Source organism: Engystomops pustulosus, chromosome 1, assembly GCF_040894005.1.
Source record: "Engystomops pustulosus chromosome 1, aEngPut4.maternal, whole genome shotgun sequence".
In the NCBI taxonomy this organism is placed as follows: domain Eukaryota; kingdom Metazoa; phylum Chordata; class Amphibia; order Anura; family Leptodactylidae; genus Engystomops; species Engystomops pustulosus.
In genome coordinates, this window is record NC_092411.1 from 250,021,447 (window position 1) to 250,047,199 (window position 25,753).

Consider the following 25,753-nt stretch of genomic DNA (forward strand, 5'->3'; position numbering starts at 1 on the left):
TCTGATCCATTGTAAACATTTTTTTTCACGCACACACACACGCGTTTTTTTAGCGCGCGTTTAAATCTCGACATGCTCTACTTTTGCAAGTCACGCGCGTGAAAAATGCACCATACAAGTCTATGGAGACGCATCAAAAACGCATTGCACTCACACACGCAAGTGCAATGCAAGTGCAATGCGTTTTTCACGCATCAATTGCCATAGAAAAGATAGAGCTCAATACTGAGTCCATTTTATTTTCTGTATACACATACTGTATATACAAACTTTAACATGTATGATAGATAGGAAACCTCAACAGACTGTACTTATGGTACATAATTTCCTCTAAGGTTTATTATAATGCATAATAAACTACTTAATAGGTAAGAAAAAGTTACAGAAATAAAAGCTCACCGATCTGAAGTTTCTGTAATTATTTACTTCCAAATAATTTGGAAGTACTTCATTAAGTGGAATAAACTAGAAGAAGCATAAACTGGAGACACAATAAAGGAGCAGTATAATCTACAGATAAATGCACTGGTCCAAAGAATCACAGTAAGTGAGTCCAGTTAAGTTTCAGCAGTTCAGCACCATGGGGCTGTCCACCAGCAGCCAGCAGCCTGCCAGGTCTGTGCGATCAGATCGTGCATACAGGTTATGATATCTACAGGTGTTTAGGATATTTATATATATGGGATATCTGATCACAGTGCCCTCCACTTCTGTTTTAATGAATCCCCACAAAGTTCCTCGTCTTATGACTCTTAGCCCTTGTGTAGTGACAGGAGATATAGAATAATTGGACACATAGATGTTAGCGATGCTCTAAGCTGTGGGAAGGAGCGATGACGCGCGATCTGTTGCTCTCCTCCACATGGCTACACTATAAAAGCGCATTGCATCTGCACAGCCCCAGTTCACACCACGAGAAGCTGCTGGAGGGATCTTCAGAGCTGCGTCTTATCTAGAGAGAGTGGAAATTGTGCCATGCTGAGCCCCAGCTCCTGTGAGAGACAGCTGGCTATGCAGAAAGTCAATGAAGACTCTACCCAGGACAGAGGGCATCAGCACAGCATCAGGGGGCATCCTACTTATGGGCTGCTCCTTCTCCTCATCTTAGTGTCTTGGACAAACATCTGTGAAGGTAATGATCACACCTGGCAACAGGTTCCTACACTGTCCAAAACAGTTCTATATGTCCTGTATTATAATCATGTCTTTTATTATAGTTCTACATGTCCTTTATTATAGTTCTTCTTTTCCTTTATTATAGTTCTACATGTCATTTATTATAGTTCTACATGTCCTGTATTATAGTTATACTTCTCCTTTATTATAGTTCTACATGTCCTTTATTATACTTATACTTGCCCTGTATTATAGTTCCACATGTCCTGTATATTAGTTAATCACATCCTGTAATATAGTTCTACGTGTCCTGTATTTGAGTTACATGTCCTGACTTATAGTTATACATGTCCTGTATTATAGTTATATTATACTTACATGTACTGTGTAGTAGTTACATGTCCTGTATTATAGTTATATTATACTTACATGTACTGTGTAGTAGTTACATGTCCTGTATTATAGTTATACCTGTCCTTTATTTGAGTTACATGCCCTGACTTATAGTTATACATGTCCTGTATTATAGTTATATATGTTCTATACTATAGTTATGTGTACTGTGTAGTTCCTACATGTTCTGTATTATAGTTATACAAGTCCTGTGTAATAATTACTCATGTTCTGTATTATAGTTAAAATGTCCTGTATTATAGTTCTACTGCTCTATATTTCAATATTGCTATACATAGAGAGGACAAATCTTCTGGAGAACTACAAGTCTCAGGATACTCACGCCAGGCTGGCTGTGAGAAGCTCTGCTGCACTGTAAAACAATGCAACCTGTAGCTCAGTGACATTAGGATACTCCGGAGCTCGCTGAGACATATGGATATGCTGATGTATTATGTCACATCATATACTTCAGGCTTAGATAAAACTACAATATACAACCTGTAGCTATACCAATACAGTTTGGGATATGCAAGGTACTTACATTTAATGACACCTATTGAGGCTTATATATACATAAATATATCATATATCATATATAGATAGATATACTGTAGGTATACAATTTACTGCTATGGCACTACAACCCTCAGCATTCTCTGTATCCCTCTTACCTGTACTGTAAAGTTATGCAACCAGTCCCATTGGAGCACTGAGAGATCTTGACTGCTGTCATTCATTTAGCGATACTATAAGTCTCAGCATGCCCACCAGTCCCTCTGTCTTCTTTACTTCCATAGTGTATTACTATGTAATCCTTACATGGCCAGTATTTGAATCAGTAAAAGTTGGATCTTCCTAGGATTTTTTTTAATTATCATTATTTTCTATTAGTTATAGGACCACAGTGTTTAATAGATTGTATTAAACCATCACAAAATGTACATAGCTCATTGTATCTGTCTTGTTCAGTGATGGTGACATGTCATCTGTCAGGTGCCCTGCATGCATGTCACTGCACAACCTACTGACCTCTCCATAGACACATGGAGAACTCCTCTTTCCTGTCTGTTCGCATAATTTGGTTTTCTCCAAATACTGCTCATTAAAATGCCATGCATCAGGGAAAGTAGGATCTGACAGCTGGGTAAAATGAGATTATTAGAGGCTAGTACTGTGTGGACTGGAGCATGCAAGTTTGGTTAAAGGCATATGTGTATATATATCATATAACTTCTTTAAATTTACTTTAGTGTAACACATACTATTAATACTAGTTGTATGTACTGCATTATATGCCAATTTTAGTTTCATATATATATATATGTATAATTAATTACTATATCAAATGTAGTTACAGTTGGTAAACAGTATATTAAAACTGCATATAAATTATGTATGTATATTATAAGTGTCTAAAGAGTTGACTTTTATCCATGATAAGATCTATTGATTCCATGCTGTCGGGATAATTGGTTACTATTGATTGTTCATGGTGTGATAGATCTGCTGAGCAGTTTCACCCAGGTCAGGTCACTGTACTCAATGTTTCAGTTCTCCAATTGAGTTACACAGGACTGGATTAAGCAGTAGTGAAATGTCTTCAGGATGAATAAGTGCAGTGTATTCAGCAGCAGTAAATATGAGAGCAGAGGACTGTATTAGTGCTGACATGTGGCAATTAAAAAGATACATTGTAGATTGTTAAAGGTCATTGTTACAACTTAGAACAAAAACTGTATTTATCCCAGGTTATGTGGATCAGTCATTTAGGGATTTATAGCATTTATAGTTGAATGTATATAGCAGCATTTATGTAGCTGCTATTAACTTAAGGGGTCACTAAATTGTTTAATACTTATGTACAGATTCTGTGATATTGAATTCTGAAATCAGAATCATGATAAACCAGGGGCACTTATTCATAGATCCAGGTACTGTGACTGTGGCAGTCTTATATTTGTGTTATCCATGGCCTCCTTCCTTCTACCATTAACTTTTATAACTATGCTAGTGAGCTGGAAGGGCTCTGGAAAGGGAGAGGGAGCCCCTCCATGCTCTGGCTTCACATGCTGTTACACTCTTTCCTCCTCCTTCTGCTCCCTCAGCATTTCGCCCTCCCTCCTGCCTGAAATCTCAATGCAGAAGAGGAAGTTTCACAGCTCCTGCACAGTGTAACACCCTGTGAAGTTACAACACTGAGGATCTCTATGAATCTATGGATGTAGCAAGTTAAAAGTTATCTGTAGTTTCTATCCTTTTTCCCGCTTTTAGTACGGAAGTTCTGGTTTTAGGAAGGAATATTTCTGATACAGATACATGTTCCCTGATATAATGGGTCATTGCTGCTCCTTATTGTTCGGTGGAGCTGTAGCTACATAATGGTTTTTGGTATAAAATGATTGTTTCTGGAGCTCTGGATTGTTACCTTTAAGTGCACAATATTGACCTGAAAGTATTCAAGCTGCAGATTAAAAACTATTTCCTGGACTGGAAAACCACCTACCTACATGCTTTACATGCGTATATTACACTTTAGGTCATCTCAATAGTCTAGTGAACAAATCTTATGAAATATTTTTAGCGTCACTCCAATAGAATTTTTAGTATCAAGCACATTTATCATTGTGTTTCGGAGATATTAGATTCTGCTTAGCAGCTTAGAATAATATCTGCAAACTGGTCCTGTCATTCATCTATGTTATACGTGATTCTGTTGTGATGCCAGATGAAGATGTGATAAATAGATCTCACTTCAGAACACAAGTCTGTTTTGCAAGTCAAGTAGATTATTGAGTAATAAAGTTGATTGCATGAACTGATACCTGCCCCTGATACCAACAACATCTCTAATAGATCAAGATATAAAAAATATCCTCTGTTTCCTCATCTGTTTTTGTTTACTGATGCTAAAATCTTTAGAAATCTGTGTAGGTTTTTTTCTTCCCTCTGAAGTAGAAATGATCAGACAGCAAAAGGTTTAATGTGGGGATACATTTGGAGGTGTCAAGTGGTTGTCCAAATGACAGCCCCTAAAAGGGTGGTCTCATCACAGATAACTCTTTCCACAATGTAGATGAGTTTGAGCAGCCCATACTCTTAAGAACAATAGACCCACCTCTATGACTTGCTATACATGCTCTTTATAGAGATTATTGGATGGGTTTGCTGTGGTGTTGTATTGCATGCCATGGTGAATTTTAGAACTGCTTATTTATGGAGTACACTTTAAGGTGTTATTGTCATGAGTTTGTTTTTTTGTCTTTTTTAACATGATAGAGAATCAGATAATTCAAGGTGCCCATCACCTATCATCTCTACCAACCTGCTAATAGTAGTAGATAGATCCCCAGGAATAGTGTCAGAACATAGCTCTATACAAAGTGAGGCTGGAGGGGGGGGGGGAGGTTGTGTACCCTCATCTCACCATATTGATGACAAAGAAAAAAGTATGCCAAATATGTTGATCTACTTGAGAACCTCTTTAAATCTTTAATCCAGCAAAAGCTAAACAGTCAGCCCCAGCAGGTATGAGGCAGCGGGTATGAGGCTTTCTCCTCGAGTCTTCCATGGATTATTTGACAGCCATTGCTTTTTGCTTCTAAATTTGAAACCTCCAAGCTTCCATGTTTTTGTCCTTGTCCTCATGGATGCAGTAAATGATAGGGACAGATCATAGTATCATAGTAAATGAGGTTAGAAAAAGATCAGTCTAGTAAGTCCAACCTATAAATTATGTCACCTTGATCCAGAAGAAAGCAAAAACCCTGCAAGGCTGATGCAGGAAAAATTCCTTCCCGGCCCCTAGATGAAAACAGAGGGTCTGGAGGGGGAGCATAATTTCACACACCCCTCTCTTGATCTGAACCCTGGTGCTGAAGTTATTGTTAATTAGATGCTATAAAACCAGAGATGGAGGCAGTTAAAGTGTGAGATTCAGATAAAGATCCAATTCCTGGCTATGACTTTAACTCATCAGTTCTGTAGTTCACACAATCACAATCATGATGTGTTTTGAAAGATGAAATTCTCTAGCTGCTATAGAGCCCAATATAGGGGCGACGCAAGCTTATCACTGAGGACTGTATTGGACGTGTATATCAGTCTGTGTCAGTAGGGTTGCTGGGCTCCGTTGGTTGCTTATAATGTTAGACACTTTCTACAGAGGCTGGAGACTGTTGCGGGATGGAGGACAGGGGCCATTGTGGTCAGATAGCTGTGGAATGATTTGCTATTTAGAGACAAGAAGTCAGTCATGATACCTTGACTTGGACTAGGCTTGGAGGGGTGTTGAAAGGAAATGGAGTTATGAAACTAATAGAACACCCACAAAATTAGTGCAACCTGAACCTTTCTGGGGCCTAATGGACATGTACAGGTCATGTGAAAAGAGATGTCAATGGTCTGTTATTGGGAAAACATGGTAGTAGTGACACATTTCATTTTTATTAGTATAAAAAATGACCCCTCAAGTATGTGGTGTCCTATTGTCATGTGTGTTCTCTAGTCCGAAAAAGGAGTTACTCAAGAATTTGGATATTTCCAAGGGCACTAGTGAACCAGGAACCCTAACATAGGAAAGATACCTTTTCTGGAATTGGCCTCAGAAAATGAGATATGCAAGCTAGGTATCATGTTCTCTTTAAGGTCTCCTTGCCTACCTGATGACTCCCCTCCCTTTTCTGTGCCCAATCCTATCCATGGGCAGGATATATAATTCCTACATGGCTGCTGTTTGATGTTGGTTGTTGTTTCAGCTTCTGTTGTTTGGTTAAATACTCTGCTCTTCAGGCCTTCAGACCATTGGTGTGTTTTATTGATGTGCTTCTACTTGATAATTTGGATTTATCTCTTCTACTCTGCCTTGACCCACTGCCTGCTTTCTGATTTCGCTATTAAGCTGCTTGCCCTGACCTTGGACTGTCCGTTCTGTAGGTTCTTTTGCATGAGCCTACAGTTCCTCGCATTGATGTCTCCTGGGTCAACTGGTATTCATACTGGGACCATCTTTGAAGGTAGCAGTCATACTATTCCTGTGTAGGGGTGAAATATTGAAGACTAATATGGTTTGGCAATAATACCCTTATTAATGGCTCTGGTTAAATCGGTAGATTTGCCTGGTGGGTTCACATCTACTGCTTGTCACAATTGCTCGGACTGCTGTTTGGTTATAGAGTACATTTATTTATGTCACTTGTGACATTTCTTATCTTCTCCACATTACTGGTCTCTTTAGTTTATACATTTGAGCTCTTGGCCGCATTTTGCATGTGAGGCCAGCAAACAAGCAAGCAAACAATGGCAGAGTGACATTTCTGACCTTTCAATGTTCAGAGCATAGAAGGAATATGTGACATAACAGAAAGATCCTGCATTTTCTAGTCACTGTATTTATGGAATTGTTGACAGTGCCACTGTATAAGTACGAAATAGATTGGTTATTCCAAAACGATTTCTCCTTCAATTCTGCCCATTACATTTCATGTAGCACCTTACTTTCAATGTAAATATTCAATCACTATGAAATTATATTATTACATAATGGTGCAATATTATGGAAATGTAATTGATTAGACTGATATTTTATTCTAGTAACTTTCTATTTACTGTCAAATCTATGTATATATCGAGGACAAGATGTGAATGCATCAATATGTTAATGATTTTCTGCATACTAGCAGCGTCAAGCCATGTATAGTGTCAGCGTTAATGTGACTAAGAGGATAAAATTAACTTTATCTTCAAGATTATTTCCAGGTGCAATGTAAAGGCAAAGATATTCTAAGACTCCAGCGCTACTCATTACTGGAGACCCCACAACATTGCCCTTTTCAGGTCTGCTAGATAAGTTCCAATACTTTAATAATAGTTACTTATGGGCAGGGGCAGATTTGTCATTTTTGCGACCCTAAGCAAAGTTATGTCTATGGGCCATTCTACTATATACTTCTACTTCAAATGGCTTCTCATTGATAAAGGAAAATAGGTTATACCCCCCCTTTTCTCTGGGGCCCCAAGTATTTATTTGGGTTGCACTATGGGCAAATCCACACCTGTGAGCAGGGACAGTAAATTTTTGGACAATTTAAACATGAACTGGTTACCAAAATCAAATTCCTTGAAAACTTCTGCAAAAACTTTTGTTTAAAGTGTATCATAGTGTATCATAGTGTGTTTGTATCAGATATGATAGTACTGTCTAAGATATAGACACTAATAAAATGCACCAGATTTATAACAGGGGCTGATGCAAAATTATAAATTTGCTTTGTCTATAGATGTTTAGATTTAGAAAGTTACTAAACCTTTGAAACTATTTTTATTTCAGAAATTAAAAAAGAAGCTCATAATGGTAAACTCTGTAATATACTTAATTAAATAACGCACCTTCTCTGTGCCTTTCTGAGGCTCTTCCACCTGCAGTGAGCAGCATATTTGAAAGTTTTCTGAGATCCATTCCCTTCAGATGGATAAGGAGGCTAATGATTAACTCTTTCCATATTTGAGCTCTCTGAGGCGATAAGACTATCCAGTAACTGTCTATAAAGTGTTAAGTCATGAAACACTTTATCAGGTCCATTTATCTCTCAGCTGTCATTGGATACAGGACAGAAAGCTGATTTACACAGACTCGTTAAATAAGGAAGAAAGGCAGAGGAAAAAGAAGGACACGGGAACCGATTTTTCAAACAAAGTCAATAAAAAAAGTTTACTTTTATCATCTGCAATATTCATTTCTGCAATTTTGTTGAAAGTTCAGTTACCCTTTAAGTTTAGTTTTTTTTACTTCTCATTTAACAATACATGTATATATAGAAAAGCAAAGGAAAATGTCAAAAGACACATACTTAGAATGAATAAAAGAAATAAGAAATAGAAAAAAAAAGAAAAGAAAAAAGTATTAGTTAAAAAAAAAGAACATAAGTGCATCATCATCTAAATTGTTCATTATACACAACTACCATCTATTAATTTTTATTAAACTTTGTGTACGCTGGCCAGAGCTTCCACTCTCCAACAAGATTTATTACTCCATACTCCCACATTCATTTTTATGCCCTTAAATTCTCATTAACCCTGCTGATAACATCAAGGATTACGGGACACAAAGCAGTTTTCCAATTTTTGATAATAGCAGCCCTAGCTGCAGCACAAAGCCTGTCAAATGTTTCTTAAAGGGGTTTTCCCACGAAGGCAAGTTAGGCGGGATAGGGCCTAACTTGCTGATCAGTGGGGTCTCATTCTGCTCCATAAATCTCTATGGAGCTGACGGAGAGCAATGAGCGCAGCGTTCAGCAATTTTCCTCTGCCCCATAGAGATTAATGGAGCAGAACGGTCATGCGCGGGCGTCTGCTCCATTACTATGAGGAGCAGAGAGGGGTCGGTCGGACCCTTCGTTCTCGCGACCCCCACTGATTAGCAAGTAAGGCCCCATCCCGTGGAAAGGGCCTAACTTGCCTTTTTTCGAAAACCCCTTTAAATTCTTTAAAAAGAAACTAGGAAATACATTTAGTAGAAACTGTATAGGTGTTATGAAAATTGCACAATCCCATATACTTTTATCAACTGTAATGCTTCCACCCAAAATTTGGTTAATTTAGGACACTTCAGCCATATATGGGATAAATTTGACGAATAATTACATTCTCAACAACATAAGCGAGAATACCCTCAGTATTTAAGTTTATACCATATACTTGTTGACTTACTTTGTTACTCAACTGGATATACAGGCAATTAAGGACAGGGACTAGATCAGCTCACTTTCCCAGTTATTGGGACACATTTACTAAGGGTCCACGGACCGTGATTCAGTCGGGTTTTGCACTGTTTTGCCCCGGGTTTTTGGTGCACGCGATTGGATTGTGGCGCATCGGCGTCGGCTTGCATGCGACAGAAATCGGGGGCATGGCCGTCGGACAACCCGACGGATTCAGACAAACCGCAAAGATTAAAAAACCAAATGTGTCGCAAGATCACACACTCACATACACCAGGAAGAAGCGGGTGAACTCCAGCGGATGTCGGCACAGAAGCAACACATGCAGGAAATTGGATGCACAATGTTAGTGAAACGCGCTGGACCCGACAACGCACCGCGGGATCGCGACTGGACCGGGTAAGTAAATGTGCCCCACTGTATGACTTTATCTAGCTGCATCTCCACTTCTGTAGCTCATGGAAGTATAAGCCTGGAGTGGACTGAAAGATGAGATTGTCTTTAATACTAGATAGAGGCCTCTGAATTGACTCCCCCCCTGAAGCCTCTAAACATGATTTATCTCAATACATCGCAATACATGACTCTTCTCTGCTCATTATCACATGGCTTTGAAGGAGAATTTTTATAGGTAAACTATCGAGATTTCATATCAGGAGCAGGGGCAAATTAAGACTGCTATGGGCCCTGGGACGTATGAATATTACAGCCCCTACAAGTCTGGAATCACTTCCTACATATGTACTAGAATCAGCTTCTTGGGGAATGGAAGATGTGTCCCTTCTGCTGCTTTCAGTCTGTGGCTTCAGAACAGTTAGAGGACCTTCAAAGGTCCTGAAAGGGTTATGTACATATGTATGAGTGCATGAAATGTATGAGGATTTCACAACTGAAGGTCCTTCCCAGTATAAAATTTGTTGGGTGCTCTGGATGGCCACGGGCCCCCTAGAAGGCTTGGGCCCCGGGCTACCACTCAGACCACCTTTATTATAACCCACTGCTGATGAGCATGTCAATAGCTGTGCTCATTCTAGCTGTACTAGACGTGGCATACCCTTACATAGCTTATTCCAATGTATCGACAGTGCAGAAACATAAAAGTCCCTTATTATCCCATTTCTTAATTTTATGTCATACGGATATTCTCTTAGCCATACAAATTTGTTAGATCAGACATTTTAACACTATATTTTATACAATCAGAAACTATTTTAGGATGACAGTGGTCCCCCTTATGTTCTGGACCCCTGTGCAGCTGCAAAGGTTGCACCAATAATGTATCTGTCGGTGCCACGTAGCAAAATGACTTTTCCTTTATGATAATTATAAAGAATAATTCCCTTTGCTGTTCATACCCTATAGACAATGAAGAGTAACTTGTTGAAGATCTCTTTGGCACTCAGCCCCTGATATATTGTATAGTGGAACATCTCTGTGTATCAACATTACGGTGTGAAACCAAAAGGCCACAATCTAAACACAACCTTATCCCTTGGATTTAGAATAACCATGCAATGATATGAATGTCGCGCCTCTTCTAAACATTGTATGAACATATGAGTCACGAGTTGTTGAATGTTATTTTCTGCTTTTGGCCGGTAGAACCTGGAATTGGTGTAAGACGTTGATTCCAGGAACAGAACTAATCACGGCAGTAATAAAATCAGCATGTGCTTATGTAATTATGTTTAGAATAATCTCCACAATAAGCTGTAACCAAATCAAATAATTAATTAAGGAGATGAGAGCAGGATTTATGCCTCCGCTTGACTTGACAGAATTATCCTCTTAAGTTTGGCAGTGTGTAGCACATGAGCGCGTTGAAGGTTCCCCCAGGTATACACACAGGGGAATCACTTATAGTCATATTATCAATTGGGATGTGGCCAGCGCTCTCTGTCCAGGTAATAGGAAGGCAAATGATATGCAGCTCTTCTCTCGTTACACTGATAACTCAATTAAAGTGTTGGCTTCCATTTATTTCCATTATATTGTTCTATATAAATATATGAATCTTATGTCCAGGGAGAATTTATTAAAAGATTTACAAAACAGTTTTAATCTATATGAAAGTTAGATGAACAATAATAGACAGACAGATAATTAGTAAGAACCAGGCAATTATGTAAAATGAATCTCCATGGTGATGGATTTAGGGATAATTTATAGGAAATCTGCCATCAAAACCCATCATGATAAACCAGGGACATTACTCACTGATCCAGGCACCGTGACTGTGGTAATCTTCTTATATTTGTTATCCATGGCCTTATTGTAACATTTACTTTTAAGATTATGTTAATGAGTCTAAGGGACTTTGGTGGGTGTTTCCAGAGCCTCTCAGTGTTGTTTTTTCACTCACTGTTACCCCTCCCCTCTGCTGCTGCTAGATTACTCAGGCAGAGGAAGTTGGGAATAACAGAAAAGGTGGGGGAGACATGTTCTGCTCATTGTAACAGCCTGTGAGTCTGCATCACTGAGGGGCTCTGGATGTACTTACCAAAGCACCTCAGGATCATAAGCATTATTTTAAGAGTTGATGTTAGAGAGAAGGAGGCCATGGATAACAAATATAAGAAAATTGCTACAATGACGGTGCCTGAAGTAAGTGTCCCTGGTTTATCATGATGGATTTTAATGGTAGATTTCCTTCAACTCATACATAGGGTATAGCTGGCCAGTTGCCTTATTAAAGTGACTCCAGCTCCTACCCCATTAAACTATCAACATCTTCAGGTCAGGTATGAAATATCTTTTCCAGAACTTTTTCTTTCATGTTAAATTTTACATGTCTACCTAAAAAATAACTTCTCTGAAGTCATATGTGAGTGAGGTGAGAAGAATCGCTTTTTGGCTGACGTGAGTTACTTTTAGAGGCTGAAGGGGAACCATCAACTTAGATGGCCCATATCTTCAGCTCTATAGCTGCTAGAACCTTGAATGGTATCATAGTAATATAAGATTCTCTTCTTTTACATCATCAGGATTGTAGTTCCATGACAAAAACTGGATTATTATCTGCTGCTCACATTCTCAACTATGGAGGTTATTTATCATTAGACCAACTCCTCGGGACAGTTCTATGTCTATTTTTGTAGCTCCACTGCTCATCACATTCATTAAAGTGTCTTTAACTCTTTAACCCCTTAGTGACCCGGCCTGAAAAGCCTCTAGTGGCCGGGCATTTTGAGTGAATTTTTGTAAGCGCCTCTTTAACCCCTTAAGGACCAGGCCCTTTTTCGTTTTTGCGTTTTTATTTTTCACTCCCCATCTTCAAAAATCTATAACTTTTTTATTTTTCCATGTACAGAGCTGTGTGATGGCTTATTTTCTGTGTAACAAATTGCACTTCGTAGTGATGGTATTAAATATTCCATGCCGTGTACTGGGAAGCGGGAAAAAAATTCTAAATGCAGTGAAAATGATGAAAAAACACATTTGCGCCATTTCTTGTGGGCTTGGTTTTTACAGCTTTCACTGTGCACCCCAAATGACATGTCTATTTCATTCATTGGGTCAATACGATCACGGGGATACCAAATTTGTATAGGTTTTATAATGCTTTCATACATTTACAAAAATGAAAACCTCCTGTACAGAAAATAAATTCTTCATTTTGCCGTGTTCTTGCGCTAATAACTTTTTCATACTTTGGTGTATGGAGCTGTGGGTGGTGTCATTTTTTGCGACTTCTGATGACGTTTTCAATGCTTCTATTTTTAGGACTGTTCGACATTTTGATCACTTTTTATAGAATTTTTTCTATTTTTCAAAATGGCAAAAAAATGCCATTTGCGACTTCGGGCGCTATTTTCCGCTACGGGGTTTAACGCAGTGAAAAACGGTTATTATATTTTGATAGATCGGGCATTTTCGGACACGGCGATACCTATTGTGTTTATGATTTTTACTGTTTATTTATATTTATATCAGTTCTAGGGAAAGGGGGGTGATTTGAATTTTTAAGTTTTTTTAATATAATTTTTTTTTTTTAACTTTTTTTTATTTATTTTTTTTAACCTTTACTTTAACCCTAGGTTGTCTGATTGATCCTACCATATACCGCCATACTACAGTATGGCAGTATATGGGGATTTTGCATACCATCTATTATAATGTGCAGATCGCACATTATAATAGATAGCCTCGATCATGACAGCCTGGGATCTTTGTGTGATCCCAGGCTGTCATGGCAACGGATCGCCGCTCCCCGGTGACGTCACGGGGAGTGACGATCGGAGCCAAGATGGCGGCACCCACGCGCCGCCGGCTCTTTAATGCCGCCGGCAGCTTTGCCGGCGGCAATCAAAGGGTTAACACCCGCGATCGGTGCAAGCACCGATCGCGGGTGTTAGCGACGGGCGTTTGCTTCATTATGAAGCAAATGCCCGGTGAGTATGAAGAGGGCTCAGCCTGTGAGCCCTCTTCATACTCCCCCATGCGCAGTAAGACGTAAGGGTACGTCTTATTGCGCTATGGGGTTAAGGGCCATAACTTTTTTTTTTTTGCATGCTAAAATGTAAACATTTTTTTTTCATTTTTATTTGGGGTTAAAAGTGGAAACAAGTCTTTTTTTGTCATTTATAGTACTTTTCTTTAAATTTTCAGATTAACTCAACATGAACATTATTAATGAATTCCCTATTTTCTTTTGGTCGTTTTGATATATAATATGCATAGCCTCAGGCAAACGGGACGACTGTGGAGATGCTTTTTGTAGTGTAGTGGGGGATTTTTTTTTTAATTATATGAGGAAATGTCATTGTATTTTTATTAATATTTATTAATAGTTTTTAGTGTGTTTGTTTCCCTGGGAGACATTTTCCCTTTTTTTTTTTTTTATTTTACTTTTTTTTTAATTTTTTTTTTTTTTGCAAGATTTTCCCTGTAACTGAGGCATCTATAAGGGCCTCAGTTACAGGGGAAATGACTATCTGTGACTGAGGATTCTGATCATAGCTGGACTGGGTCTAATTAGACCCAGCAGCTCTGATTAACCCATTTAGACCCAGCAGTCAAGTGACAGCCGAGTCTATGGAGCCGCCAGAAGCACCGGCCTGCTACTCCATGCTACTCGATGCTGTGAGTAGCGGAGAAGGGAGAAGCGGTAACAAACCACATTTCCCCTCTCCCTATGGTCTCTGGATGTCTCCATTTTCTGGCTGGGATTTTTTTTTCAAAAACTTCCAAAAAAAGTCTCAAAATGCATAAAAAGTATCAACATATTCACCAGTAGGGGACTGGAGTAACTATGGGACTTTTTGCAAAAGTCCCAAGTCATGAATCTGGCTTTGCACGGTGTTGCACTAGCAGTAGTTCTATGTTTTGGTCAGATTAATGAGGTGTATATAGTCCAGTGAGCCATTTTAGCAGTGAAAAGTATCAAAAACCCTCAATATAACTACTTTGAGACTTTTACTCCAAAAAAGCCCAAGAAAACCAATGATAAATAACCCCCTGTGTGTTTAACTGCCTGCATATCCTTTACATTTTGCTTGTATCATGCAGCGAAGTACATATGGTTAAATAAACATACTGGTTCATCAAATCCAACCTATGATCCAATGAGAATCAGGAAGGCGTCAAAAAACATAGGATTGGCTTAAATCAGGGTGGAAAAAAAGACCAAATATGGCCAAAAGAATAAATAATTGGATCAACAACCCAATCCAAAAATCTAGAATTCATTTTAGATAATGCATTTAATTTCAAGAAAGGCATTAAGGCATCTCTTCATCTTACAATGTATGGTGGAACATGGAAGGTCCCCAAATACATCTTACTTCTATGAACATTGGAAGAAGCAGAAGGCTTATGTCCTACATACTTACCAACACAGTGCAATGAAGGTGCAGTATGTTATCACATGCTGACAGCACAGGGATGTGACAGCCACATATTGATGTAATAATATTAGTAACATCTTCCTGAGTAAAAAGAAGACCATTTACTTCTAATTCATTTAGACTGATTTGGTAATAATTATGCATTTAGTATGTTTTTAGAAGATCTGGAGAACCAAGATTATAAGCTCTTTATTATTTTTAAATCTCCCCCAACCATATTTAAAAATCTCTGTGCATAAGAGGAGAAAGAAAGATGATAAAGCGCGCATCTGAAGAAGTGGTCACGCCCTTGGCGTATTCAGCAGCGTATAGCATCAAGTGAGAATGAGAGATTGCTGGGAAAGAGAAACTTTATGCCTAGAAAGCTTATAAAGTGTATTTGACAATGCTGGTTTAACTTGTGGTGATTTGGAAGAAGATTGACCCCCTTTAAATGTAAGTGAAGTCTCATACTAATAATTGTTACAAAAATGTTGGCATGTAGCCATAAAAAGTAAAAAAAAGACTAGACTAGAAATAGACTCCATTACCCCCTTTAAATAAAATATATGACTTTTTGCTTTCTTCCAAGTTTAATGCCTATTATTGGGAGTTCTATAAAATTACACATTTCCAGAGCTTTAAATGTCATGAATTGTCTGACGATCAGAAGAACATTTATTAGCTGGTGTGTTCAGAATTATTACACTTCATAATACACTACTGCTAGAAAGGCATCAAAGCAGAAAAAAGTTCTCCTCAATGAAGTTAATGAAAAAGACACAAAATAAATTTTTTATTCATTGACATCTTCAGACTATGGGGGTTATTTACTAATGGTCCACGGCAGCACTTTAATCAGATTTTCCGTCATTTTCCGGAATTGCACTGCTGTGACAGGTATTTAGCAGGGGATTGTCTCACATGCTATTGGATTTTGGCGCAGCTGCATCGGCTTTCATGCGACAGAAATAGGGGGGTGGGCCGTCCGACAGATTCGGACTGAGCGCGGGATTTAACATGCAATTTGTGTCGCATCCAACGCACTTACATGCACCAGGAAGAAGAAGGTGAACTCCGGCGAACCTGAGCGGGGAAGCGACAGTGAATCATGCCAGAGTGCATGGTCGTCAGACACTCCGTACTTCGTGAACTCCAGTGGCTGGGTAAGTAAATGTGCCCCTATAAGTGGAATATTCTAGTGCTGAATGAGAAACAATAGATTGTTCGTTCTGCCAATTGTCATTGTGAATAATTGTTGGTCACAGGACACTGCCTGAATCATTACTGGTGTATTGCCGATAGGCTTATAAATAATTTACTATAATGTATTTTTCTGCAAACACATCCATTCTACATAGACAACTACTGTGATGTATGATAGATGAAGTCACCAATTGGCTGAAAAAATTTGCCACATTGACAGAACTCTGAAAACACTGAGAGACATTTATCATGACTTGTACATAAGGTTGAAAAGCCTTAAAACAGAACTAATCTGGGAGCACAGTCACTGGAGCGTCTTAGCATCATGTGCTGGTAGGAGGTGTGTTACAACTGGTGCAAGATGCTCCCCTCTCTTTACCATTTTTTAGCAAAAAGGTTGAAAAAAAAGAAAAGTTTTATTAAGTTTAAAAGTTTCTAAAACTTTTTTAACAAAAGATGTAATTTTTAAATTTTACCCAATACAAGTACTGTCTCTATTACACAAGGCGTCTGCTGTGTAGTGGTCGGCCCTGTGGGAGTTGTACATCTATGTCACAAACTTGACATGAACTTTATTCTGGTGCTGGGCTGCTGATTGAGCTTACCATGCCCGGCGCTTGGTTTTGGTCGTGCAGGGGTTAAGTCACTTTGATTGACAGAGCCTGGCCCCTTTCACCTGGAGCAGGGTTCCTAACAATATCTCTTGCCGGTTTAAGTCTTTTTTTTCTAGCTCAATTATCTGTACAGCAGTTTGCTATTTCTGCACTTTTGGTTATCTGATTCTTGGCTTGTTCTGTGAAAATGCTTTGCTATATGTGTAATCAATACTTTATATGTCACTTTATATGTGAGTTGTGACCCAGATTGTTTACCATCCTTATTGTGGTTATCTGTTTTTTGTTTTGTTTCTGTGCTGCGGTGTAGGGAGGGACTGTCTTTGAGGTTGTCCCTTATCGCCTAGGATAGGCAGAGGCAAGCAGTCAGGGTTATTGGTGAGCTATATGGGTGGGTTATATGGATGGCCCTCTGCAGTATGGTTTTCAGTCTTGGGACACAATCAATAATTGTCTGCTATAGCCAGTGATTGTTACATCATTGCTCGAGGTAAAGATTGGAAGAACATGCTAAACCTGGTAATGGCGGCATGAAATTGGCACCAGTCTGGAAGGTGATTCTTAGTTTTAACAAAATGATAAGGTTTCTAGAAACCAATTTCTATGGTCATGTATAGAGATAATAGTCGCCTTTCACCTAGATATCTTACAACGGGAGAATCATTTCTATCATACTATATAACAATTCCAATAATTTACAATATTCAGAAGCTCATATGTATTAGACATAAGGAAGATGAATTATTACATTCGATTCTGTCTTATTAAAATTTGTTCAGTCAAGCATAACCAGTTCATGTCATCGTATCCTACAGGATCTGGATATTTGCATTTTTTAACATGCATGGGAATTGCTTTATTTTTTTCTGGGAAGTTGGAGAATAAGAAAGTTTGTACATGCTGTGCTGTATTATATGGCCACCAATATGTAATGCTTGCTTAGGTTTTGGTAAAACTAACAAGGAACCTAAAGGGGATTTAGAAAAATTCAAAATTTATGAGCTGAGACCACTGTCTTGCACAGGGGGTGTCTCTAATTATTCATGATCTCCCTCAGATCCTTATCTTACGTTAGAAATCGCTTTTACTCCCTTATACCATTGATCTGAAATTACTCTTGCTAGAGTAGACTTCACATTTACCAGGATTTAAGAAGAATGGAAAAGTTGAATTTATTTATATCATCATTTTCCCAGTATGTTCATATTATGTGTTGATATCATGTTCACATGTCATAATGGACACATTAAAATATGAAAAGCAACATTGATCATTTGAATTCTGTATGGTCAAAGTACAGGCGTATGTTTTGCCCTCAAACACAAAAATAATAAAAGGAAATCAATAAATTATATGTTCCCAAAAGTTTTAAAAGGATTTATTTACAAGTGCATCCAAACATGATGAGCGCGACGTTTCGATTCACAATGAATCTTTATGCTTGATAAAGATTCATTGTGAATCGAAAGTCGCGCTCATCATGTTTGGATGCACTTGTAAATAAATCCTTTTGAATTTTGATCTCTGGTGCTGTGGCTCCCTCCTTCAAGATTGTTGACTCCTGGTTTCCGGCATCAGAAACTTTGGCCGCGGGCACCACCATAAATTGATCCACTCTACAAGAAGGATTGCTGTCCTACCTCTCCATTGTATGTTCCCAAAAGTGTCACCATATTATGAAATACCATGTCCTACAAAACACAAGCCCCCAAAGAGAAAAGTTGACTAAAAAGTTTTAAAACATTTTTAAAAATGAAACAAAAAAATGTGCATTGACCTCAGTGCGTAAAATACGCTACATGTTAAGGCAATACATATTTGATTTTGTTATGATGGGAACCAAAAGGTGGTTATAAAACTCAAGACCTACTTGTCAGCATTTTATTACAGAAAACTGTACTGTATGTCACAATGTATGACAAAGCTCAACATAGGTATCAATGTATCAATCTCTATCAACTCACTTTGTCTTCCAGCTGCCCCATTTTCATCGCCTGTGCTTAGAGCGGAACAAGAACTGCAATTGTGGAATGGGGTGAGTTCATATTTAGTCATATTTGTGGAACATAAAGCATATTTTTGGATATTATTATTTTGTTTGGTTGACATGTCTCCAAAGATTCTTTGCAAAATTTGCATCCGTGGACAGAAAAGCCAAAGGCACATGGGCAGGAAAGCAGGAAGAGTTGCATGACACAGATAATAAAAGATGCCAAAGAAGAAATGATGAGGGTTATACCACAGTAAGAAATCTGTAGCCATGCAGTCACTGAAAGTTTGACAGTCACCTAAGTTACCGTACTTGACACCACTCCGCTTTTAAGTAATGGGAAGAGTGTCCACTCCAAGTGATGCCACAGACAGTTTTTGGCACATGTACTCAGAATATCCCTAAATTGCAATATTCTGCATTTATGCTATGGATATGTTTGGCAGCAGTGCTGGAATATACAGAGTAATAATAATAATCCCTTTATTTTTGTAGCGCTAACATATGCGCCGTTGGTTTAACTATTTGGTGTGACCAACATTATTGCACTTTGTGGTAACATCAGATATTGACATTAAAGGGGTCCAGTTTTCTCAAATAAATGTTATTATTTGTATAGTGAAAACTATTTTCCCCTATATTTTCTTTATCTATTCTTCACTCCTTTCTAGATCTCTGCTTGCTGATGCACAACGGGAAGCTTCTATGTTTACTTCCAGTGGATAGTAATTTGCCCCTGGTCATGTGATGACACACAGGTGACAGCTCACCCTTACTCACTCTGGTTCTAACAAAGTGTGTACCTGTGCAATGTGAGTCTGGGGTCCTTGTAGCCCACCAGACAAGTATTTTAGAGGCACAATTTTAAATATCCTCAAGGAAAAGGACCCATAGGTTCATCCAAATTGAGTTGTATCTGCTGAATTTGGTACAACACTGTACCTGTGTGACATCACATGAGCAGGGACCAGTTTTTATACAAAGAAAGTAAACAATGACATTTCTTGTTGAACAATCCCAAGAAGAGATCTAGAAAACAATGAGGAATTGATGCAGAAAGCATACAGGCAGTCCCCGGGGTTACGTACAAGATGGGTTGCATAGGTTTGTTCTTAAGTTAAATTCGTAAGTAAGTCAAAACTGAAGTGACAATTTGAGTTTCAAAATTTTTGCTGTAATGGGAACAAGGATTATCAATAAAGCTTCATTACAGACACCTTACAGCTGATCACTGCAGTCTAAGACTATACTAAAGCATCCAGAGAGCTTCAGGGGTCACAGTTGGCATAGAGGCCCGTCTTTAACTAGGGGGTCGTCTGTAAGTCGGGTATCCTTAAGTAGGGGACCGCCTGTATTGCAAAATTGTATAACTTATAGTAGCTGGCACTCAACGACTATCACTATACAAATAAGGACTTGCCAGTACAGATGAGCGGACCTGACGTCCACGTTGGAGTTGGGCCACGGCATCCGAATAAAATACCCGATTGGGGGACAAACAGCCAATCCGGCAAATTGACACCCTTCACAACTCATTGGCCAGGGAGGACACTAGCAACTAATCATAGACATGGCTAGTTGCAAGGGGCATCAATCTGCGGAATTGGCTGTTCGGCATTATGTCCAGGTCGCGCAGCTGAACTCAAACCCAGTACCTGAATGTGAACATCGGGTACAGGTTGTTTTTATGATTTTTATCACACATTTCTGGTATCCACTTCTGTGTTATGTTGGTTCTAACTCAGATTTCCTTAATATAGCAGTGATACAGGAGATGTATCTATATTACCGCAAACTAAGCTAAGTTTAGGGTTAAGTGCATAGTATAGTATTATTATTATTATTTTGATAGTATGACTTCTGGTACATGGCTAGTACATGGGTAGTCAATCTGGATTCATGCAGGTCCACATTATTATACAGAGTTAATGTATTTAGCTGCTAAATAATGTATATGTGTGTATGTTTCCCTAACAGTGTTGTGTACAGAACTGCTGACAGTCATGTTTTATTCTTGTTTTTTCTGTGTCTACAGATAGATGATGCATGTTCTGCAGTGCTGTCAGATTCCCAGCCGGCGGTGAGTTCTTGTTAATTATCTTTTCCATTGATGGTATTTCAGAAATAGAGCAGAGACTTGATGGGTATTTCTGTCTTCTTATGGTGCAGGTTTCAAGTGCTCTAGAAGAACTTTGCTTTATGGTTATGGGAATACTGCAGAAATCTCAGGTAAGCAAAACTAATCACAGCAATTAATTATTAATAGGAACCTGTTTAAACTGGAAAATAAAATATTTGGATATAGAAACATAGAAGATTGACAGCATAAATAAGAGCACACAGCGCATCCAGTCTGTCGTTATATTATTTGTATTGGGTGTGTAAAAGTGCCATTTAACATTGAATGACTGCTGGATAGTAATATACAGGGTGGAAAGTAATATGTAGGGGAGAACCACCTTATGGTGTCACTTTCCCATACTGTATGAGAAGACTATTACTATAAACCATACGTTATAGTCGGTGGCCTGGCATAGACTTTGCACTGGGGCCCAACAGCTTCTAGTTCCGCCACTTGATATCAAGTATGTTTACAGTGAATTAAGATTTTTCTTTGGACTAGAGGGTCACTGTATGTGAATACTGAGTCCAGTCAACATTGCAGCTTTTTAAACAAATTTATTAGAACCGGTAATAACATATATTAGTTTCTTTAACTGATATATTATAGGATTTAGGTCAAGTAAGTCATTTATTTCTTTAAACTATTGTTTGTCTCTGTTTTACAGGGTTTAGAGGAAAAAGATGACTCTAAAAGGGTAAGTTTTGCTAAACTGGAAATTTTAAAGATGCCCTTACCCGATGAACTTTTTGTGAAGTAAAATAGCATCTTAATTTCTTTTCTGCACAGTTCTTATTTCATTATTCTAAGAGTCATGACTCAGGAAACTCAGACATCACGGTAAGTTGCAGTTTTGAGGAGACAAACCTCTGTACTTTAGCTCACATCAACTTCACTATGTTAGGTACAGTGTCCTCCAGACATCTGATAAATTAAGCAATATTCATCCATGCTGGTAATAGAGGCTGCAGAGTCATTATAGGAAGGAAAGCATTATATCTGATCCAGGGACACTGCACAAGAGATACAGACGAAACACAACAATCAATACAAAACTGGGAAAAGAATAAGTGTAACGCATACAGAAAATTTGAAAAAAATGTATTTCCATAGTCAAAGATAACAAGAAACAGTTAACATTCAAAAAGTTCTTAAAAAAAGTTCTAAAGGTGACCAAGTCAATAAAATAAATGGTGGCCAAGTGTTTTGATTTAGGCAGGACTGGACATTGATCTGGGCAGGGTATATGTTAAAAAAGCACTGTGATTAAACCTTGTTCTCTTCAGATGGAGACAGTGCCCCCTTGTCTTTTGATTTTTGTTGGACCTTCTCCAGCTCCAGGGCATTTTTATGGACTGGTGCCCAGAACTGGACAGCATATTCCAGTTGAGGCAATGCCTTGTACAGTGGTAATATTACATCCCTATCCGGAGAGTCCATACCACTTTTGATACATGACAAGATCTTGCTGGCTTTAGAGGCAGCTGACTGACATTGCATGCTGTTTTGTAATCTATCTACTAGTCACCCAGGTCCTTCAAGGGAATCTCCCAGATTTACTCCCCCAAGGACATATTTTGCCTGTGGATTATTAGCCCCCAGGTGCATAACCTTACATTTATCCACCTTGAACCTCATTTTCCAAGTTGATTACCAAACAACAGTTTGTCCAAGTCACCCTGCAGCCTATGAACATCCTCCATAGACTGTATTACACTACACAGCTTGGTGTCATCTTCTAACATAGACACTGTGCTATTAATTTTGACTTCTTTATCATTAATAAATAAGTTGAATAATAGTGGGTCGAGCACAGAACCCTGGGGTCCACCACTTACAACTGGTGACCATTCAGAGTAGGAATCATTGACCACAACTCTCTGGATACGATCCTTCAGCAAGGATTCTTGCCAAACCAATAGAACTTATTTTACTCGTCAGGCGTCTATGAGCGACAGTGTATAGTGTATAGGAGACTGCTAACTTTAGGTCTGAAGGCAATAAGCTACTGCCAGAGGTGTGAGCCATTGGTTTGATCCTCTCTCCCAATTCAGAGAGCATGTGTATTGGAGGATTGGTAGTCTGCTAAATAACATTTCTCTTTTATATGTTCAGTCAACAGTACCCATGTATTTGAAGAAAAACAAAAAGCTGAAAAGGGAAAAAAATAATAATTACGTTTTACCTTGTACTTCTGACTCCAAAGTAGAATACTGGAGAACATCTTTTTTAGTGAATTCCTGGAAGAATATGCACCTGTATACTACTTATATGTCCCATAACCTATAAAGCTGGAGGTGAAATAAGGTCCAGAATTTCCCCCCTCCCCATAGTACATTGGTTTTACCACTGGTTACTTGTTTCGATCCGTGTTGTGATAAGCTGTATTGGCTTAATAAGTTCTCATGGTGTAATACATTATGTATTCTGAACCCTGTCGGTTGTGCGGAAAGGTGGCATAATAGGGTAGTGTGGAGAGGTTCTACAACAAGACCTGCAATTACTGGCACCTTAACTTTCACGTTGGGTCTCTCATGCCTAGGATGCTATCAGACCTTTTTGAGACTCTAAAGGGTCTTGAAATAAACAATTCTGGCAAAGGCATATCAATGATGGTGGGGTCAAAAGAAGCCGTATTTATGAGTAAAACCTAGTATTTTGTCTTTAGAAGGAGTCTTCCTCATTCTACCTCAAATGTTAGAATGTTTCAGCAGCATATAGTAGACGAATGCAGTTTGATCTGCAACATGGATTATTTCTCTTCATTATGCCAATTTCGAGATTTTCGAGTTTTAATCTTTATGCTAATGATTTTTTGGGGGCACCAGGGTTGTGTCCTCAGCAATCGGAACACTGCTATTCCCGTCTATGCCACTTCCCTCTCCTCCTATACAGCCCCATGCTTCTCACAAGACAAATCTCCTGCCTAAAGATGGAGAAGGGAAAACAGGCAGGAATAGTAGTGCCCCGGGTGCTATGGACAGGACCTTGGTGCATGTACCAGCTCAAAAACATAGGGATTCAAATGGGAATTTCTCTGAAATGGGAAAATAGACAGAAATAATAAAGGTATGCTTGAAATCATAACATAGTGCAAAGAGAATCTAATGCTTGTGGAGATGCTAGACTCCCTTTAGGTACCTTGTCAGGTTTATGTACAGTCTGTGGTTCACACAGCATGAACCTGATGACAGGTTCTCTTTAATGCACATTTGATCTTCCAGTATTCCTGTGTTTTGTCACCTGTTATTTTGAACAAGACGTCTCTTATGTCTGTATAAAGCTGTGCTGTTTGCAGATATCTGAAGGCGTCTTTGATACAATTTGTTCTCCTGGGTTCCTGCTTGGTGCAAACAACGCTAAATATTAATCCTGCCTTGAGTCAGGATGATTTGAATGTGTAGAATTGTTATTTCTGTGGTGCATAGCTAACAAAGGGAGACAGAACATTGGGAAAAACAAATATTTATGTAGAGAATAAGGAAAGGATCATTTCCGAACACATGAATATCTGACTTGTTGAACTATTTCAAGTATTACTAAAAGACTCTGTTCCATCAAAGTATTGGGAAGGAAATGATTCTAGACCTTTGTTCCAAATAATTTTATTGTGTTTTGATCATTACCTAATAAGGGTTTAATTTGCAATTCTCTTGTTTACACTTTACTAGAATGACTTATGAACTTTTGTCTGCAGCACATTGCTAATTGAAAGATAGAAACTCATTATAGGAAGTTTCTTTTAAGTCATTTAGGCAGGTTACAGCAAAAAATAGGGTACCAATATTAATATACTTAAATTATGATTTAAACTTTGTTCATTATTAACTTTTGCTTAATTATTATTATTGTTATTGCATTTAGTGGCCAGTTTATTATGAGCAGGTACTTAAAGGGGTTGTAGTATATTTTCAACACATCACCTAACCAGGTAACACTAAGCTTTCTCTTTAACCCATGGAAATGAATAGAGAGGCAGCATATATACGTAACCTGTCCTTCCATTCAATCACATTTTGTGATTCATCAACGCACTCATTCATCAACCCCTTAAGCCTCTTTAGGGCTTTCGGACCAAGCCTGATTTTTTAAATCTGCCCAGGTTATAACCTTCTAATGCTGTAACATTTTCAGGAGATATTGAGATTGGTTTCTCAAAACATTGTACACAATGGGGCACATTTACTTACCTGGCCACTGTAGATCCTCGAAAGTGCATTGTCCGACTCCTGAACCCGAATTTTTTTGCATATGTCGGTTCCCCACCCAGATCCGCTGGAATTCACCTTCTTCTTCCTGGTGCATGTAAGTGCATTGGTTGCGACACAATTTAAATATTAAATCCCGTGTGCAGTCCAAATCAGTTGGATCGTCCGACGGCCCGGCCCCTCCGACTTCTGCCGCATGAAAGCCGGCGCCGCTGTGCCAAAATCCGATCGCGTGCGGCACAATCCCCTTCTAAATTCCTGTCACAGTGGCGCAAATCCCCAAAAGCATGAACAGTCTGATGGAAAAGTGATCCGTGGACCCTTGGTTAATGAGCTCCAATGTACTTCAAATTATTTGAAAAATTTGGATGATACCTTTGGAGCCAAATAACACCCATATAACTTTAAGTACCCAAATAACTTCAAAACTAACATATCCAGAATGTCTCCTTTATGCTAGCATGGATAGCTTGTTTTGTGTGGGACCAGCTGTACTTTTTATTGGGTTTCATTTTGGGGAAAGTGTTACTTTTTGATTACCTTATCCAGTTTTTTTTT

At 38.6% G+C, this 25,753-nt stretch overlaps 1 protein-coding gene across 2 annotated transcripts in view; it reads left to right on the forward strand.

Moving 5' to 3' along the window:
* Positions 1 to 885: 885 nt before the first annotated feature.
* NMU (neuromedin U) overlaps positions 886 to 25,753 on the forward strand; it is a 36,433-nt gene continuing 11,565 nt past the window's right edge. For both annotated transcript variants that reach the window (XM_072132012.1, XM_072132011.1), the window contains exons 1-6: positions 886 to 1,132; positions 18,852 to 18,910; positions 20,901 to 20,945; positions 21,035 to 21,094; positions 21,655 to 21,684; positions 21,777 to 21,827. In XM_072132012.1, the coding sequence (XP_071988113.1) occupies positions 976 to 1,132; positions 18,852 to 18,910; positions 20,901 to 20,945; positions 21,035 to 21,094; positions 21,655 to 21,684; positions 21,777 to 21,827 (402 nt within the window). In that variant the 5' untranslated portion in view covers positions 886 to 975. The remainder of the gene's footprint in view (positions 1,133 to 18,851; positions 18,911 to 20,900; positions 20,946 to 21,034; positions 21,095 to 21,654; positions 21,685 to 21,776; positions 21,828 to 25,753) is intronic.